The sequence below is a fragment of the Mus caroli genome, unplaced genomic scaffold (genome assembly GCF_978045245.1).
Source record: "Mus caroli unplaced genomic scaffold, Mus_caroli_1 scaffold_14, whole genome shotgun sequence".
NCBI classification, from domain to species: Eukaryota; Metazoa; Chordata; class Mammalia; order Rodentia; family Muridae; genus Mus; species Mus caroli.
The window spans coordinates 82,656,083-82,676,772 of NW_028227269.1; the positions used below are offsets into that span (position 1 = coordinate 82,656,083).

The 20,690-nt window shown below is 42.1% G+C and overlaps 1 protein-coding gene and 1 pseudogene across 2 annotated transcripts in view; one reads left to right on the forward strand and one right to left on the reverse strand.

Annotated features, from left to right (window-relative positions):
• The first annotated feature begins 419 nt into the window (after positions 1-419).
• Dnal1 (dynein axonemal light chain 1) overlaps positions 420-20,690 on the forward strand; it is a 28,186-nt gene continuing 7,915 nt past the window's right edge. Inside the window, exons 1-5 of one of the 2 annotated variants that reach the window (XM_021178986.3) lie at positions 420-504; positions 7,850-7,888; positions 10,697-10,806; positions 13,364-13,419; positions 17,967-18,022. In XM_021178986.3, the coding sequence (XP_021034645.1) occupies positions 502-504; positions 7,850-7,888; positions 10,697-10,806; positions 13,364-13,419; positions 17,967-18,022 (264 nt within the window). In that variant the 5' untranslated portion in view covers positions 420-501. Of the gene's footprint in view, positions 505-1,392; positions 1,578-7,849; positions 7,889-10,696; positions 10,807-13,363; positions 13,420-17,966; positions 18,023-20,690 lie in introns of those variants that run through there. The other variant, XM_029484895.2, reaches the window with a different exon arrangement.
• Positions 5,722-7,422, reverse strand: LOC110307270 (small ribosomal subunit protein uS2 pseudogene; annotated as a pseudogene).

The window sequence follows — 20,690 nt, forward strand, 5'->3', positions numbered from 1 at the left end:
GGTTGCAAAATAATCAACACTTTATAATACTTTAAGCGTGTTTCGGGCACCTGAGTTCTCCTTGGAGGATCTAGAATAAGGAAATGAGAAGTTCATAGTTTAATTCTGGATACTGAGCAAGACCGTCTGCCTAAATTACCTTTCTCGTCATTTTTCCAGGGAAGGACTTAAAAAAAAAAGTTCTTTTATATCAGAAATGCAAATGTTATCAGGAGGTCTGAAAGTTGCGAGTTTAAGGCAATATTGGCTTTGGGAAAGTACATCAACTACTTGCGTGGGTAGTTGAGGGCTCGTCTACACCTCCGCACCTGCTCAGCGGAGAGAGGTTGGAGGACCCGGGGGGGCCGCCAGCCGTCCCACAATGCTCCGCTCGCGCCACCCAAAAGGCGGAGAGAAAGGACCGCTGCCAGTGCAGCCAAGACGGAGAGCTCCAGAGGCGCGCCTGCGCACTGACGTCGGCGGGCCCTAGCAACCAGAGCAGTGACGGTAGCAACCGCCGGAATGGTGAGTACCCTCCAGGCCTCGCAGCCAAACCCGAAAGGAGATTGAGAGTGGAAAAAGGGGTTACTGTGGGGTGCGGAGGGTGGTGGGGTCCTGGCACCGCGGGTAGGAGGAGGAAGGCATTGCTGGCTTCCCAGAGCCGCAGGCCCAAGGCCGGAGCTGCCCGGGCGGGGGCGGGGGGTGGTCTGTGGAGAGGGAGGCCAGAGGCTGACAGGAAGTTAGGTTAAAGCTGGAGGGACTCTGACAGAAGACAAGGCAAGACAGCTGGGAATTCTCGGGAGAGTGGATTGGAGGGGGAAAGGTGATAGGATGGGCGCTGTGATAAAGAGATCTCTTTGTATAACCGTGATTTTAACTCTCCTCCCCCTCTGGTGGGATGGAGGGGTCGGGGCTGGTTACAGAGATCTCCAGCGGCAGCCTAGTTAGCTGTGCCCGGTTGTCCTCGGAGAGAAAGTGAGTCCTGCTATTAGGAGACGCTGTTCAAACTCTCTCTCTGATGGATTTATCAGGCCAGTGTCCCTCCAGTTCCAACATGACTAAATATGATCTTCATTGGAATGCAGATTTTTTGTTGTTGTTGTTTATAATACGACAGGGGGTTCCGGAATGTGTGGTTTCAACCATGCACCCCAAGTAACTCTGAAATTGGGGAGCATCTCACCACACTTTGAGAAACGCTGGTGGTTTAGGTTTGTTGTCTACCCGTAGTCTTCACAAGGTTCTCATGAAGCAACAGTTTTAACTAATGACGCTTGTCGCCATGGAAAACGTACCCCTTTTGCTTACATACTTGATATTTCAAGCTATAAGTTTGAACACGATTTCAGATCCAACCCAGCCAGAATTATTTAGCAAAGTATAAGGTTGACTTGCTGACTGGAGATGTTGAATATTGGGGGTCACTTGTTGAGTGGTTTGCCTAGCATTCATGGAGCTATAGATTCAATCCCGAGCACCACGTATGTATCTAGCAGAGTGGTACATACCTTCTTATCCCAGGACTCAGAAGGTGGAGGCAGGAGGACCCGAAGTTCATGGTCATTCTCAGTCCGAGATGAATAAGACACTGGCTCAAGGTGTGTGTTTGGGAGGGGGATAGGCATGTAACTCAGTACTGAAACTAGTAAAGCACTTTCCTAGCATGCAGGAGACCCTAGATTGGATCGCCGACAATGCACAGGAAAAGAAAATCAGAAACAAAACAGTGTAATTAGTAATTGTGAGAGTGTGTGCCCGTGTGTGTGTGTGTGTGTGTGTGTGTGTGTGTGTTTCCAGTGCTATATCAACGCACAGAAATTAAGCCTACGGTGTTAGGATAATGAAGAAGTCATGTTCCCTCATACTGACTGCATAGTGGTAGTCTGGTTCCTTCAGAAATACAGGTCCACGTACTACTTGAATTTTTTTAAAGTATGGGCCACCATACCTGGCCATTTATTTTTAGACTTGTTATTCCACTATGTGTACAGGCACCTGTGGAGTCCCTCTCCTCCTGGAACTGGAGTTACAGCTGGTTGTGAGTCAGTCAGGGTAGGTGCTGGGAATTGAACTCCGGTCCTCTGCAATATAGCCATGAATAGTCTCAACTGCTGAGATCTCTCCAGCCCCTGAATTTTTTTTTTTAAAGTAGCTTCCAAAGTCTTGTTTATGATAGTTTCCCAGAAAAAAAAAAATGAATGTGTTTTACATTCAAACTGCAGTTTCTGAGTCTGGAGACATGGCTCAGAGAAGAAAATAAAGGCATTTGGCTGCCAAGTCTGATGGCCTGAGTTTGGTCCCTGGGACCGACGTAGATAATTGATGGCATCTTTCATTTTCTGTTTTGAAGACAGGGTCTCTCTGTGTAGCTTAAGCTTGCATTGGATTTGTTATGAATCCTTTGCCAGCCTAAAAGTTTTGACCCACGACCTACTGCATCCTAAGATCACAGGCATATGATACCATGCTTGGCAACTCTTCCTTCTTTGTTTGTTTGTTTGTTTCTTTCTTTCTTTCTTTGTTTCTTCCTTCCTTCCTTTCTTTCTTTTTTTAAGATTTATTTATTTATTTTTATGTATATGAGCACTGTAGCTGTACAGATGATTGTGAGCCATCATGTGGTTGTTGGGAATTGAACTCAGGACCTCTGCTCTCTCCAGCTCCACCAGCTCAGGCCCAAAGATTCATTCACTATTATATATAAGTACACTGTAGCTGTCTTCAGACACACAAGAAGAGGGCATCAGATCTCATTACAAATGGTTTTGAGCCACCATGTGGTTGCTGGGGTTTGAACTCAGGACCTTCAGAAGAGCAGTCAGTGCTCTTAACCGCTGAGCCATCTCTCTGCAACTCTTCTTTCTTGATGGTGTATGAAGTAAGGGTGTTATTTAATTAATGGAGGTTTTATATTTGAAGAAATGGAGTGGTAGGATACCTTTTTTTGCCCCCTGCAGATTCCACCAGCCAGAAATTATCTGGAGCCGAGGAGAATTAAATCCTTTGCATGACCTCTGATCTTACCTAGCCAGCTCGACCCACTCATGATGGCCTCTTGCTCCTTTAGGAATTTTTGTCTCCTATCTGAAAGAGGAACCAGTATCTCACAGCAATTTATATTGGAAGAAATAGGTAGATTGCAACTGGGCGTGGTGGCGCACGCCTTTAATCCCAGCACTCCGGAGGCAGAGGCAGGCGAATTTCTGAGTTCGAGGCCAGCCTGGTCTACAGAGTGAGTTCCAGGACAGCCAGGACTACACAGAGAAACCGTGTCTCAAAAAAAAAAAAAAAAAAAAAACCAAAAAACAAAACAAAACAAAAAAACAAAAAGAAAGAAAGAAAGAAATAGGTAGATTGCTTCTAACGCTGTTCCTGCAATGTTGCGAAAGTGTTCTTTTATGTGGTCCTTTTTTATGGGCCCAAGCAAGGATTTCACTGGGAAGGAGTGTTTAGTCAAAGGTCTATGTGTACTTCATTTTCCTTTTCTGGGATGTGTAGAACAGTTTCCACCTCCTCCACCATTGCCTAGGAGTTTCCATTTCTCTAAATTCTGGCCAACTTTTGCTAATCTGAAGATGTATATATATGCATATATATATGAAATTCTATTGTTTTACTATTAAGTTTTCTGATTTTCAGTGAATACAAACACTTGATAGTCTAATTGGTTGCCTGGGGTTGGCTATCTATGAATTGTTAATTCATAGTTTTGCTAATTTAAATTTTTTTTGTTTGTGAATTTTAGTAACTTCTTGTATATTCCACATGCCGTCATGGTCTTATATCAGTTTCAAGCAGAAACTGCCTTGTCCCGATTTTGTTGTTAGCTTTGTCAGTGTGCGGTCCACTTACTGAACCATTTGTACTCACAGACATTGAGCATCATCTGCACTCGGTGATGGTTTAATCTCCTCCTTTTGATCATTCCAGTTTGTACTGCTTTTATTACAACATTGACAAAGAACCCTTGTGTTAAACTAGCAGCGATAATGGACATCCTTGACGTGTTTGAGATCTTAAAGAAAATCATTGTAATGTGGTCCCAGTCGTTCATATTGTTCTCTCCACATACATGCATATGACCCAATGCCATTAATTACCTTAACTTTCTAACATATTATTTACTTTACTTAGTACTTATTTTGTTTATATTTACTTATCTTTGTATATGTTATATTTACTTACTTTATGTATGAATATGGTATATGTATGGTATGTATGATATAGATAAGGTTTATACATATGCATGTGCATATTTTATACACACACATATATACAGCTACTTCCTTGAATAGATTTTAAATTAAGTTCTAGGAAGGCAGGAATCTGTTTCGCTCATTGATATGTCAAAGTCAAATAGAAAGCCAGACATGATTGTGCACACCTGTCATCTCAGAACTCAGAGGAAAAAAAAACATAGAAGAGTGCTAGTCACAAAGTAGACATGCAGTGCACAGTTGTGGAACTAACTGGGTTCCCTGAAGCATGGTATTTGTTTCAGTTTAACTCTCACCTGACAGCTTTTATTGTGCAGTGTAGAATGTGTATGTTTTCCTACACTTACTGAAGTAAATGTGATTCCCTCCATCCATTAATTAATGATCGACTCTTAGAGATTGGTCTGTTTTGCTTGTATTGTTGAGGTAAACTTCCTTCCTTCCTTTCTTTCTTTCTCTTTCTCTTTCTCTTTCTCTTTCTCTTTCTCTTTCTCTTTCTCTTTCTCTTTCTCTTTCTCTTTCTTTCCTTCCTTCCTTCCTTCTGTCTGTTCTTCTTTCTTCTTTTTTGAGGCACAGTTTCTCTGTGTAGCCCTGGCTGTCCTGGAACTCACTCTGTCTACCAGGCTGGCCTCGAACTCACAAAGACCTTCCTGCCTCTGCCTCCTGAGTACTGAGAGTAAAGGCGTGTGCCACCACTATCTGGCCAAGATAAACTATTTGATCATGGTCATTAATGGTCACTACACATCGTCATTGGCTTTGAAGATTCTGATGATGTCTCTAGAATCTAATAGAATCAAATCTGTATTGAAAAATCAAGAGGGCTCTGTGCTGTGGCTATGACAGTTTACGGTCTCCTCACAAATGTGCAGCTTCCCCACATTTCCTGGTTTTGAAACAATTTGTGTAACAAATAATATTTGTTCTCGAAAAGTTATTAGGATTCACTTGTAAACTGCGTAGGCTTGGAACTTAGTGGGAAGAGAACAGACTAAGTCTCTGATTCCATTTGAATGCTTTAAATATTACAGTCTGTTCAAAGTTTTTAATAATTGGGGCTATTTTTTCCAGGAATACATATGTTGTTTATGTCTCAAAACAATTGCTGTATTTTGCTTCTAAATATTTTATTTCTAGAATCTCTGAAATATGTAGTTATTAATATATCTCATATTCTTTACTTTATTTATTTATTTTTTGGTTTTTCAAGACAGGGTTTCTCTGTATAGCCCTGGCTGTCCTGGAACTCACTCTGTAGACCAGGCTGGCCTCAAACTCAGAAATCTGCCTGCTTCTGCCTCCCAAGTGCTAGGATTCTAGGATTAAAGGCGTGCCCCACCACTGCCTGGCATATTCTTTATTTTTAATTTACATGTTTTTCATTTTTGCTCAGTCAAGCTTGCAGGAGATATAAAAACCTCCTTTTAGTATTTTTAATCTTTTCTGGCTTGACTTCTTCCTTTTTTTTTTTTTTCTTCTGTCTTCTTTCAGTTTGCACTGATAACTTTTTAAAGTATGTTGAGTCTTTTTTTTTTTTTTTCAGCTTTTAGCAACTTTATTTTCCTTCCATCTTTTTTCCCTTTGCTCAGGCGTCTGCACAACAGCTCAGGACCACTCAGTGGTGGCTCCAACCCACTTAGTGGCCTGCGCTGTAGGAGCTGCTGATCAATCCTCAGTGGCTAGCTGCACACTCCAGTCTTCCGTGGGGAACTGCTGGATGGGCACAGAGGGAACCTGCACACCCTCAGACCAGTCGGCCACCTCAGGCTGAGCAGCAGTGAACTCAGGAGCTGGTGCGGTCCGTTCACCCTGGAATTCCTCCTTGGTCACAGCCTTCTCAGCAGCAGCCTGCTCCTCCTTCTCAGTCTCCTCTGGGTCTCTGTAGAAGTAAAGATCAGGCATGACCTCCCAGGGGTGCTCATGGGAGATAGTACCTCGAATGCGGAGTACTTCCCTGGCCAGCATCCATCACATCAGACCCACTGAGTGTGCTCCCTTGTTGTTGCATGGGATGGCAATGTCCACATAGCGCAGGGGAGAATCTGTGTTACACAGAGCAGTGGTGGGCAGGTTGACATAAGAGGCCTCTGTGAGTGGCTGATGGTCAGCCCTGGGATCGGTCACCACTAGAAGTCGTGGCTCCCTGAAGGCTGCTTGGATCCAGTCTTATACCATGTTTTCTGGCAATACCAATGATGATAGAAGTTTCCTATCAAATTTTGGCTTCCCCTTTCTATCCCATCATTGGATCCCGGGGATTGGTGTTGGGCTTTGGGCATGGAAAGGAAGCATTCTGACCATTGAAGTATATCTCAGCATTTTCTTTTTTTCTTTTTGAATTCATAAGACCCTTTTTGATAAAAGAGTTATTAGTACAGAATTCTACTTTCTATATATAGTAATATCTTACTTTTTTTCTTTTAGCTGTTGTTAATGAATCCTCTTAATTAATTTATTTTTATTTATTTATTTGTTTGTTTATTTATTTATTTATTTATTTTGGTTTTTCAAGACAGGGTTTCTCTGAGTAGCCCTGGCTGTCCTGGAACTCACTCTGTAGACCAGGCTGGCCTCGAACTCAGAGATCCACTTGCCTCTGCCTCTCAGGTGCTGGGATTAAAGGCATGTGCCACCACTGCCAGGCCTCTTAATTTATTAAGGACATCTTCTGTTATATGCTTTCAAAGTTTTTAATATCCTAAATTGAAACAAAGATGCTATTCATTATTAGATGAAACATTTTATGTTCTACTAAGAAAAATAAATTAGAATTAAATTATACCAGATACTTTTCTGTTATTTAGAATATTTATTTTGTACTTGATTTTTAAGATTCCTTTTTATTGTGTTTAATCGTGTCTCTGTGTGTGTGTGTGTGTGTGTGTGTGCGCGTGTGCGTGTGTGTGTGTGTGTGTGTGTGTGTATGAGTGGTCAGAGGTCCAGATCCCCAGGAATTGAAGTTACAGATGGTTGAGCTGCTCTGCATGGATGCTAGGAGCTGAACTAGGGTCCTCTGGAAGAGCAATAAGTGCTCTTAATAACTGAGAGCCCTCTTTAGCCTCCTTGTACTTATTAATAGAGTTCTTTATTAAGAATTCTTTTTAAATATATTTCTCTCTGCTAAATATTCTTTTACATATATTTTTATTTGTAAAATATAATGCTTCTTTTCCATGTGCAAAGCCCTAGAGCCGGTTTTTTGGATCAGGTTACCCTTTGCAGACATGAAGAAGAAATATATATTATAATAAAATTGTTAATATTTTTCTAAAATTTTACCACAGCTATCTTGCCTCAGTGACTGTAAATTGTTCATAATTAGAATGTGCGTTTTGATGTTAAGATATATAAAAATGTATAGACTCAGTGGAAAATATCTATTTTAATATCAAATACTGAAAGCTATTTATTTATAAACCAAGTTGGAATAAAATATTTGGATATGACACAATAATTTCCACATTTTCCCTAAGAAGTATTTAAGGAAATCACTGGGTTCTCAGGAGATTAATTGTGCTTATATCTTACAATTTCAAAGAAAGAATTGAATGCTTTAATGGTAGAAGCCAAGGCCAGTAATTATTGCATTAAGGCTGAATCAACAAATCTCAGCACTGAACGCTGCCTGTGCTTCTCCCCTCCCCCCCCTTAAGGCAAAAGCAACAACGATCAAAGAAGCCCTGTCCAGATGGGTGAGTAGACGACTCTTCCTTCTTCTAGAAACTATACGAGGGAAATGTGAACTGTTGTTTACATCTGACCATTCAGCACAAGAGATTTTTTTGGTTTGGGGACTGTGGTAGTAGATTCCTGAGCCTACACAAGTAATGAAATTGTATATGAGTTAACATACAGTATAAATATTCACACGTATAAACACAAACGATACCAGGCAGATTGTGGAAAATCTGAGTAAGTGCTGGATTATCAGTAACAATATCCTGGCTGTGGTATTTTATAGTTCTGCTGAACATTACCACTGGGGAAAATTGGACAAATGATCTCTTTGGGGAGTGTGTGTGTGTGTGTGTGTGTGTGTGTGTGTGTGTGTAGTGGTGCTGGGATGGATGAACCCAGGGATTACTCACACTAAGCAAGTGCACTGCATGCCATTCTCTGCTAAATAGTTCATGACTCTGATTTACTGTCTTAACCACTGAGCCATGCATCTCTGTAGCTAGACTTTGGACAAAAATCTGTCAGCAGCCTAGGTATCTGGGAAATAGACAAAAGTGAACAGGATAATGAGATGTTTGAATTCTAATTTTAGTGCCTATACATTTTTGTGTTTATTCTAACTGCATTTAAGGATTCATTCCTTGGGTCTGGGCAGGTGGCTCAGTAGTGAAAGTGTTTGTTGCATAAGTCCAGGACCTGAGTTCACATCCAGCACCCATATACAACACCAGGTGCAGTAGCCCCTGTAAATCCCAGTGCAGAGAGGCAGAGACTGGAAGATTCCTAGGATCACCAGCCAGGAGCTGCTTCTGTGAGCACCAGGTTTAGTGGGAGACACTGCCTCAAAACTGCAGGACAGTGTTAGGGATGAACCCCAACTGGGAGACTAGATGCTCTCTTGGTGTGCACAAAGCCCTGGGTTTGATCCCCAGCACCACATACATTGGTGCAGGGTGGTACATGCCCATAATCTTAGCGCTCAGGACATGGAAGTGGTATGAACCTAAGTTCAAGGTCACACTTGACTGTGATGTGTTCATAGTCAGCCTGGGATACAAAAGACCCTGGCTCCAAAAGCCAAAACTAAATATATAAGTAAGTAAGTAAGACAGTGATTGAGGAAAACACCCAATATCAGTCTCTGGCTTTTATAGGTGCACTTGTGCAAGCACACTCACACATGCTCACACAGACACTCACACACATACATACATACACATGTACATTTCTCTGCTAAATAGTTCATAAAATTTGTTAAAGGAGCAGTGTGGGCTAAACTCAGATTTAGTTTTCTTAAATTGTATTTTAGGACTTAATCTTACCTATTCATAACAGCTAATGTTTGGTTTTGCTTTGTTTTGGCTAAATATAGTTTCAGTTCATAGATTCTATCCAGTAGTCTTTAAGGTTAAGATCTTTGTAGGCATTAAGCATGGTTTTTCATTGATTAACCAAATATTCTCTTTTTTAAGATTTGAAAGTCTTTTTTTTTTGTTTTTTCGAAAGTTTTTTTTAAAGATCTATTTATTATTATATGTAAGTACACTGTAGCTGTTTCAGACACACCAGAAGAGGGCGTCAGATCTCATTACGGGTGGTTGTGAGCCACTCTGTGGTTGCTGGGATTTGAACTCAGGACCTTCTGAAGAGCTGTCAGTGCTCTTAACCACTGAGCCATCTCTCCAGCCCCATTTAAAAGTCTTTTTTATTTTATTTTATTGGTTTTTTTTTGAGACAGGGTTTCTCTTTCTCTGTGTAGCCCTGGCTGTCCTGGAACTCACTCCATAGACCAGGCTGGCCTCAAACTCAGAAATTTGCCTGCCTCTGCCTCCCAAGTGCTGGGATTAAAGGTGTGCCTTCAGACACCCCAGAAGAGGGCATCAGGTTTCATTACAGGTGGTTGTGAGCTACCATGTGGTTACTAGGGATTTGAACTCAGGACCTTCTGAAGGGCAGTTAATACTCTTACCCACTGAGCCATCTCAGCAGCCCCCGATTGCATTCAATCTTATCTGAATTGTAAAAATTTATCATAATCGCTCTACTGTGCAGAGAACACTCCAGCTTGCTCCTCCTATCTGGCTAATTTTGTCTTTTCTCCCCATTTTTCCCAGCCTCTGGTAACTATTAGTCTACTCTTTATGAGATAAGATCAACTTTTTTAACCTCCACGCATGAGTGAAATGTGAAATATTTGTCCTCTAGGCCTTTGGCATTTCATCCAAAATAAACAAGTCCTCTAGGCCCGTCATGTTGGCACAAATAACCCAGCCCTTACTGAAGATCTACTAAGCGTTAGGTTCCTTTATCCTAACCTAGAAATGTGGCAAAATGTTGACATCGAGAGGCTGGGGAAGTACTTAGCTGGGAAAGTGCTTGCTGCAAAGGCACCAAGACGTGAGTTCAGACCCCAGAAGCATGTGAGATGCTGGGCCCAGCTCTAGGGCTTGAGGGAAGGAGGATATGGAGATAGGAGATCCACCTGCCTCTGCCTCCTGAGCGCTGGTGTTAGAGGCATGCACCACCTCCACCCAGTCATTGTTTAATAGGCTCTTAAAGGACTTAAATATTACAAATAGAATTCTTTTCTGCTTATATCCATTTGTAGGGCTTAACAGTTATGTGGCCCAGGTACATAGAGGCTTGGCTATAAGACAACTAAGTACAAATGCCAATAAGTAAATGGGGATTATCATCTAAGTTATTAAAGTATAGTAATTATTTTGAAACAAACATTTTGGAAGGCCTTATGAGATTCTGACTTCTTTTGTTTCACATTACAACTAAGGATCATTTTGTGCCAAATTTATTTTTTTCCATAGGAAGAAAAGACTGGTCAGAAGCCATCTGATGCCAAAGAAATAAAGCTGTATGCCCAGATTCCCCCCATAGAGAAGATGGACGCATCTCTATCCACACTTGGTAACTGCGAGTAAGTTGCTGTTCTTCACCCTCTTATTGTTGTAACGTTTTCTTTCCTTTTCATATACAAACTGTAAAAATATTTGCTTTCTGTGGTCTTTGTTGTTGTTTATTATAATTTCTCACTTGACAAAGCCAAATGTGAAAACTTATTGGTTTATGAAATTATTTGATAGAGTGATACTGAACAATACAACATTTTTTTGTGCAGCTTTTATAAAATATTCGTAAATAGAAGTTTCCTAGCCTTTTGGGAGAAGCTAAATAACACAATAAATTATTACTTTGTTATGCAGCCTACTTCCTAAGCAGAGGGATAGTAGTTCAAAGTTAACCTAGGCAACTTATCAAGACTGTGCCTCAGAATAAAATAAAAATCTCAGAATAAAATAAAAATAAAACAGCCTGGGAAGGAAACTGGAGAGATGGTCATTGGTCCAAGCACTTGCCAAACCCTGAGAACTGGAGTTCACATCTCCAGAACTCATGTCAGTGTTTGGTGATTCCAAACTCAAAGGGCAGAAACAAGGGATTCCTAGAGCAAGCTTGCTGTATCAGTGTGCTCTGAGTCTGATTGAGAGAGCCTGACTCAGTGAACAAGGTGGAAGAGTGATGGATGGGGATTCATCAACAGCAGGCCTCCACCTGTGTGTGCACACATGCACATCCTACACACATGGTAAAAGGTAGGCTGGAGGTCAGACTCAGTAGAAGAGGACTTGTCTAGCATTTGCAAGGCCTTGAGTTCCACCCACAGTACAGCAGTACAATAGTAAAACAAACTTCACAGTCCATGTCTTTCTCTTGTAAAGTTACCCACCAAAGTAAAAATCATGTTTATTTACTAGTTGCCCAAGAGATCACCCCTTAAAAACAAAACAAAACTTTAAAGTACAGTTCAAAATGGAAAATACAGTAAGTATGAAAAAAGGGAATTAACATTCACCTAAGTTATAATACACTGTGGACCTAGTATTAGCATTTTGAGAATAATTGTAATTAGCCTGGGTATGGTGGCACATGCCTATAATCTCAGGCCCTGGAGGGAGGCTGATGCCAAAGGATCTTAGCACAGGGTCACATGAGGTCCTGTCGCATAAAAAGAAACAAAAAATTCTAATTGGGACCAAATTATACTTATTTTATATTTTTACTTTCTAGGTCTTTTAATGTCAGGTTGATATTAATTCCTTTCATTTTCTTTCTAAGCATTCCATATGGTTTTCAGCAGGGTTTTTTTTTTTTTTTTTTTTGGTTTTTCGAGACAGGGTTTCTCTGTGTAGCCCTGGCTGTCCTGGAACTCACTTTGTAGACCAGGCTGGCCTCGAACTCAGAAATCCGCCTGCCTCTGCCTCCCGAGTGCTGGGATTAAAGGCGTGCGCCACCACGCCCGGCTCAGCAGGGTTTTATAGCTAACTTGAAACAGTACTTTGAGACATTATACCCCATGCTTCCTTGTCTCTGGCCAGGCTGTAGAATACTCTAGAGTCCCTGGGGTTCTTCCTGTCCTTCAGCCTGTGTTAATCTAATCAGGGTCCCTTCACTTGCCCTTCCTGGGGGAGAGAAGCCCAGTCCCAGCTTCACAGAAGCATAATGTCTCCTAACCCAACCTTAACGTCTTATTTACAGTAAGCGAACTGGACCGTTCCTGGACACAAACCTGCTAGACTGATAGCTTTGGCTTAAAAGGAAAAGCAAACATATTTAGCTGCTGAGCACCACTTGTTCCTTGTGGTGAAAGCATGCCATAGCACAGGGTAAAACATTTTGCTGCCACTATGAATTCCAAGTAATGAAAACCTGTTTTTATCATAAAGCCATCTGAAAGGCAGCGGGTCTGGGGTTGGTTTGTGCAATGCAGCAAAGCATGTTCACAGGACACAGGCAGAGCCGGGTCGGCCTGCTCGGGCTTTTACGGACATCTTTTGGACAGGCTGCCTCCAGAGGAATTAGAGAATTTCTTCCCAGCCATAGCATTAGATTTAAAGACCTTCCTCTTTCCACTGGTAGTGGTCAAGAGTGGGTGAGTAGCTAGAAAACATGCGGCTTTAACCCTTTACTTACCAGGTACTTATATAGTAACTGCCTTTGCTTTTTCAAGCAGATTAAAAATGAATAATTCCTCCTCAAGTCAAATCATGAGGGTAAGATATATGTTCTAGGGTTTCAATTTTGGCCCTGCCATTTTGTAACTGTGTAATATTGGGAAAATTGTTTAACAGCTTTGCACCGCAATTTCATTTATAAAATGCAGTAAAAATAATATCTCAAAAAATGAAATATTTGATCAAAGAATACATGTACTAAACATTTAATAGATAACACAAATTGCCCTTTAATGGTTTGTTTTTAATTCTCTATAATGAGTGTGTATTAACTCTTATAATCAATGAGGGAAAAGATTTCAAAATGAAGGATTAAATTCTATGACTGAAGGGGAAAAAGGATTCAATATAAAAAGAAACATGAATTTAAAATCTTCCTTGGGCATTACTATTAATAAATAACTTCTGACATTCCACTTAAGTTTTTCTTATTAATTAAAAATTTTCTTTGTTTTTTTAAAGGAAGCTTTCCCTGTCTACAAACTGCATTGAAAAAATTGCCAACCTGAATGGCCTAAGTAAGTGACCCACAGTCCAGATGACTCTTGGGCTTCTAGTCATGGGGCAGACATTCCGGGGACACTGTGTCACACCAGGGGCTGGCACCTGTTGTGACCACAGTAAATGTCAGATGATGGAATCTGTATGTAAACCATGTCTTAAGTTTCCAAAAGAAGGAAAGGGTGGCACTGTGAGACCTGAATATTTTAAAGTCTGGTGAAAGCTTTTTTTTTTTTTTGGTTTTTAAGACAGGGTTTCTCTGTAGCCCTGGCTGTCCTGGAACTCACTTTGTAGACCAGGCTGGCCTTGAACTCAGAAATCTGCCTGCCTCTGCCTCCCAAGTGCTGGGATTAGAGACGTGTGCCACCACGCCCAGCTGGTGAAAGCTTTTATATATTTAGAGTTGAGATGACTGAGACCACCGGCTTTCTCACTGTGTATGTTTTTTTCTTTTGTTCAGATTTGTTGTGTGTGCTGTGAACCTTTGTGTTAAGTCCTCACTCCCATGTTCTGTTCCCCTTACCCTTGTGAATGGTGCCACCCCCTCCCAGTGGCCTCTGCTGCTTACTTCCTCAGTTAGTTCCCAGTGGCTCTGCACCTAGTGACTTAAGCAACACATTTGTTCTCTCACAGTTTTAGAAGTTGCAAATAGGAAATTAGTTTCACCGAGCCAAGAACTGAGCCTCCCTCTGAGGTTTTTGGGAAGAGTCTTTTTCTTGCTTGTTCTGTTTTCTGGTGGCTGCCACATTCTTTGGCTTCTGAAGGCATCATACCAATTTCTGCTTTTGCGGTTCAAGTGCCTTCTGCTCTGTCTGTGCTAAAGTCCTGCCTCCCTCCCAGGGACATGCGTGTACTTTCAGCTTACCCTTGTAGTAAGCATGACCCCAGCTCAAGATCTCTCTCTCTCTCTCTCTCTCTCTCTCTCTCTCTCTCTCTCCCCTCTCTCTCTCCTCTCTCCTCTCTCTCCTCCTTCTTTTTTGTTTTTTTAATTTTTTTCAAGACAGAATCTTTATGTAGACCAGGCTGTCCTTGAACTCAGAGAGCTCTGCTGGCCTGTGCCTCTCCTGTGGCTCTATGGCAAGGTCATTAGACATCTACAAAGGACTTTTCTGCCCCACAGAGCAGCAGTACAGGCTCCAGGGACTGGCATTTGGTTTATGGCTCTCTTCTCACCCAGCCAAGCCCCACTCCAAGTTTACTCCTGAGTTGTGTTTATTCTCCTCTGTGAAGTACCATGCAGATAATTGCTGCTCTCCATTTCCAGGAGCTGAATCTTCAATGTAGCACCTTATTAGCATCCCTGTAGTCACAGAAAACAATATATTGGAATTTATTATGTTTCCTATAAATGTACAAATCAAATGCACAAACTGGGATAGTTTGGAGAACAACTTATGGCCTTGTAGCATAGGTCCTAGTGTGCATTTAAAATGTGATCTTTTTTATCTCTGTCATAACGTACTAGATTTGCATGTTTTGGGTGTTTTGCATGTCTTGGGTATATGTAAGAACACATGTGTGCATATTGTTTATGTTTAAGTCAGAGGCTAACGTTAGGTGTAGTTCTTCACTACCTTCCTGTGTAAAAAAGGCTTTCTTATAACTGGGCTATGGTGGTGCACACTTAATCCTAGCATTTAGGAGGCTGAGGCAGGTGCATCTCTGAGTTCAGTGACAACCTGGTCTACACAGTGAGTTCCAGGACAGTTAGAGCTACACAGAAAAACCCTATCTTGGGAAACCAAAACCAAACCAAACCAAACCAAACCAAACAAAAGAAGACTTTCTTTTCTGGCCAAGTAGACCAGGCTAGCCAGCCAGCTCAGGGATCTGGCCGTCTTCGCCTCACTAGGTCTTGGATTGCAAGTGCACAACACCAGCGTTTTCATGGGTTTGGGAATGAGACTCAGGCCTTCATGCTAGCTCTGCACTGTCCACCCAGCCTACAACACACTCAGCTGATGTCACGGCCTATCAGAGGACCATGACTTGTGTTGTTTGAGAAGCCTGGCCTGGTGACAGTGGTGACACATAAGTGATCCCGTCTCTTTCTGTCCTTCAGTTAGCTGTCACACAGATGCCAGAGTTCTCATTCTGAAGGCACCATTCTCCACAGCAGAGACCTTTCATCAGTGTCTAACGTTCCTATCTGAATCAGCTAAAAGCTCACACTGCCTCGTCCTCAGACGGGGCTGGACCAGCGCTGCCTGGTCGCTCTCAAACGGGACTGGACCATTTCTTTGATGACTTGGTTGTTGGTTTTCTTTGATTCATTTGTTTTTGTTTGGAACATGGTCTCGCTGTGTAGCCCTGGCTGTCCTGGAACTCACTATGTAGACCTAGTTAGCCTCAAACTCATAGAGACCCACCTGCCTCTCCTTTCTGGGATTAAAAGTGTGTGCTGCCACTCCTAGCCATACATTCTTTATGACTTTTGTATGTTTGCTTATCCAGTGCTCCTCACTGAGTACAGCCTTGTCATCTCACAGGAAAAATCCGTGAAAAATTAAGGTCAGGGTCAGTGTCCCATCAAGTGCCACAGCCTCTCTAGGACCTCCCAGAACTCCACGTTACAATCTTTACTTTAGAGTATTTATAATTTACCTTGGGTTTTAACATTTGCCTACTAATGCAGTTAATGTAAAGATATGTAAATTATGGAATTTTATATGGTGCATATAAAATGAAGTCTAAAGCTGGGTATGGTAGTGTGCATACATAACTGAGCTACTTGGGAGACTGAGGAAGGCGTTTGAGTTTGAGGCCAGCATGAGCACCTCGAAGGACCATGTCTCAAGAATAAACCTTTGTTTAAAGAGGAACAACTGAAGCTAGGCATAGTGGCTCGTGCCTACAACCTCTACAGCCTCAGTATGTGGGAGGCTCAGGGAGAATGATCCCTGAGAGTTCAAGACCAGCCAAGGCTACATAACGCATTCTGGGTCATCCTGTCTCAAAATTGGGGGGAGGCTGCCAATGAACTTCAGTGTAGAATGCTTGCCTGACATATAGAAGGCCCTGGGTTCAATCTCCAGAACTAAAAACAAAACAAAAAGCCCCTCAATAAAGACTCTCAGTGGTCATAGTTGGGAAACTGCGCTGTGCCTTGTGGCGTCTCAGCAGGATCTTCATGCTAGGCAGACAGACTCCGTACTCCATCCGTGGTGGATGCTCAGGAGAACCCGTAGGGAAGGCTTCGCTTCAGCTCATGGCTCCAGAGTTTCAGTCAAGCTCGGCTCGACTGTTGCTTTGGGCCTGAGACAAGGTGGACACCATGGCAGCATGGCGTGTCAGGAAAATCAGCTGTGCTTCCCAAAAGAGAGAGGAAGGGGTCACACACAAGACATGTCTTCTCAGGCTATACCCACATTGGCCTGCTGCTTCCCCCTTGTCCCCACTTCCTATTTCTTACCATCTCCCACTAATGCCACAAGCAATTGATCTGTTGATCGTGACTCAGTCAGTTCCCCAAAGTTCTGCCTCTGCACACGGTTGCATTTGTAACCAACCTTTAACAAGGGAACATCTCATATCCTAACCATAGTCTCTATCCTAATCACTCTGCACCCCATACCTTAGTGCCCTTGTTGAGTATTTGGGGTTGGAGGGCGGTGTTAACTATTACTAGGCCTGTGTCTCTCACGGTGCTCTTATTTCCATTCTGCTGGCTCCACTATTTCAGGTGTTTCCTTTGTCTTGGTGTCTTTGTAATTAAAGTCCTCAGATCAGAGTCTCTTCTGTTAAGAAATGGTTTTGTGGCCAGGCAGTGGTGGCACACGTCTCTAATCCCAGCATTTGGGAGGCAGAGGCAGGCAGATTTCTGAGTTCAAGGCCAGCCTGGTCTACAGAGTGAGTTCCAGGACAGCCAGGGCTACACAGAGAAACCCTGTCTTGAAAAACCAACCAACCAAACAAACAAACCAAAACAACAACAACAATAAAACAGTTTTGTGCCCTGCATATTCAGATGCTGCTGTCTGTCCTAGAGATCCAGGTGCAGTCCAGATTTTGTTATTGTCATTATTATGAAGTATTTCCTGACTCCATATTTTGTAAAACCATGTTCTCCATCATCTTCTGATTGGTCAGTGAGAAGCTGATCAGTCTGTTTGCTGGGTAGGAGAGGAGAGAGAGTGGGGCTGAGGTGGGAGTGGGGGATTCACCATGAGCTTGTCACTCGGGGTGTCACTGTGAGAGGACAGGCGAATCAGGAGCAGCCAGGGAGAGCTAAAATGCAAATAATGAGCACATAGCTGGGAAGCAGGCTAGACCAGCATAGTGGTAGAGTAGCTCAGAACTGCGCACCTCAGTGCCTGAAACCTTTTAAAGGGGCAGTCAGTTAGCCTTCAAACTCACTTTACACTCTTCCAACGTGGGTCTTCAAGCTTGGCAGCACATGTTGTCTAAACCCTGCCAGCTCTCCTGCCCATTTTGTAATAGAGCGTCTTTAATTCAGTGTGTAGAGATACTTATTTTATAAAGTTCCTTATAACATGTTGTTCTACTAGAGTCATGATGTTGTGTATATATTTTTCATAACCAAAATGCTTTGTTTCCACAACAGAAAACTTGAGGATTTTGTCCTTAGGAAGAAACAACATAAAGAACCTAAACGGACTGGTAGGTTATGTATTTCTTTATAAAAAGCATACTCTTTTTTTAAAAAAAAGAAAATATTTTTAGATGGTAGAAACTTTCCAAGTAGAACACCAACTATGCCAAGTATCAAGAAAGCCCTGACAGTTTAAAACTGCCCCCAGCTTGCTGGGCCACTTATATTCTCATTGCTTTGTAGCCAGGAAGGTGAAGCTGCACAGTACATGCTGGCTTGTATCTCTTTATTCTTATTCGTCTATTTTCAGTATTTATGTATTGTGTGTGTGTGTGTGTGTGTGTGCCATGGCATGAGTGTGGATGTCAGTTCCCTTCCACTTGTGGGTCCTGCGCATTAACCTCAGGTCATCAGACTTGACAGAAAGCATGTGTATACACTGAGCCACCTCACCAGGTCAGATTCTCCTTTTGAAATGTAATGTGCAATTTTCCCGTGTAATTCGCACAGCATATCCATATGACATGTTCCCTGAATGCCTACATTGTTTGCTTGTGTGTATATGCCATGCATGAGCTTACATTATAGGAGAAATGCTATCAGAGAATTGTACAGCAGGTGGTGGCGATGAGGAGATGGGTTAGTAGGTAATGTGCTTGCTGTATAAGTGGTGGAACCTGAGTCTGCATCCCAGCATGCAGAGAAATTCAGCATGGGGCACACTGTAATCCAACAATGGGAAGCAGAGATGGGAGGATTCTGAGAGCTCAGGAGCCAGCCTAGCCGACTGGTGAGCTCTAGGTTTAGTGAGAAGCCCTGTTTCAAAAAATAAGGTGGAAACTGATATAGACATCTAACTTTGACCCCTGGCTTCTACACATACACACACACACACACACACACACACACAGACACACATATGCACATACACCAAATAGAGTTTACCATGACTAAACATCCTGAGTTTAGTTTTACATGTATCTAAGTATTAGACATTATTTCTTTCTGTTTCTCCAAATGACTAGCAATGTTTAGAAAAGTCTCTTTGGGGGCTGAATGGATGGCTCAGTGGTTAAGTGCACTGGCTTCTCTGGTTGAGGACCCAGGTTTGGTCCCCATTCCCACCTGTCAGCGCACACCATTCTGTAACTCTAGTTCCAGGGATCTGATGCCCTCTGTTGTCTGCTGCAGGTACACATAAATAAAAAGAAGTCCTTTTTAAAGTCCCCTTCCTTCTGTCTGGGAATGCTGTCCACTAAAGTCTGTGTGTGAGTAAGCTCCTGCTTGGTTAGCTTCCTCTTGTCCCTTCCATGAGTCCCTGCTGCCTATCTGATGCCTTCTTTTCTTTAGCTTTATATTATTTTTGATATCCACTAGGATGAGTTCTCTCTCTTTTGAAAATGTTTATGACTTTGCTTGAGTGTTTACTATGGAGAAATTTGGGAATCACTTTGTTGAATTCATGAATATAAATTCCTTTTGGAAATCTTAATAGAAATGCATTAAATGTATAGACTTATTTGATTGATGTCTTTATAGCAATACATTTTTCTTACAGGAAGATTAGCTCATTTTGTTGTTCTTCAATACAATTATTTGTAAGTTTTCATTTCTATAAGGTGGTGGTTCTCAATCTATGGGCTGTGATGCTTTGGGGGTTGAACAACCCTTTCCCAAGGTTCACCTAAGACCATCGAAAACAGATATTTATGTTATGATTCATGAGAGTAGCAAAATTACAGTCGTGAAGTAGCAATGAAAATAATTTTATGTTTGGGGGGCACCACAATACGAGGAACTGTGTTAAAGGGCTGCAGTATTAGGAAGGTTGAGAACCACTACTATAGAGCCTTCTACACTTCTTGAGCAAAAATGTATCCCGAGGAATTTTCAGTTCTTATTGCTGCAATAGAAGAGGTAGCTTTTCTTCAACATATATAAGATAAAGGGCTATTTTTTCTTTTTTAACGTGCAGCTCAGTGGTAGAGTAAGGCCCTGTTTAAGTTCAGAGCTGCTTAAGGGAGAAATGGCCTAGTCCTTGTATACTTGGCATCAGTTAGTTAAAAATAGTCCTTAAGAACTTAGAAATCGGGCTGGTGAGATGGCTCAGTGGGTAAGAGCACCCGACTGCTCTTCCAAAGGTCCAGAGTTCAAATCCCAGCAACCACATGGTGGCTAACAACCATCTGTAATGAGATCTGGCGCCCTCTTCTGGAGTGTCTGAAGATAGCTACAGTGTACTTACACATAATAAATAAATAAATCTTTAAAAAAAAAAAAAAAAAAACTTAGAAATCGGGCTGGAGAGATGGCTCAGTAGTTAAGAGCACCGGTCCTGAATTCATATCCCAGCAACCACATGATGGCTCACAACCATCCGTAACGAGATCTGATGCTCTCTTCTGGGATGTCTGAAGACAGCTACAGTGTACTTACATATAATAAATAAATCTTTTTAAAAAAAAGAATTTAGAAATCACACATCCTAAAGTCTTACAAGCAGTGTAACATTATCTGAATCAAACAATAATGATCTGTTGCTGTATGTTCCAAAATGGTCTTAGCATGAGCCACACCTCCTAACATACTGCTCACAAGAAGTCCCAGCGCGGGGCTGGTGAGATGGCTCAGTGGGTAAGAGCACCTGACTGCTCTTCTGAAGGTCCAGAGTTCAAATCCCAGCAACCACATGGTGGCTCACAACCATCCGCAACGAGATCTGGCGCCCTCTTCTGG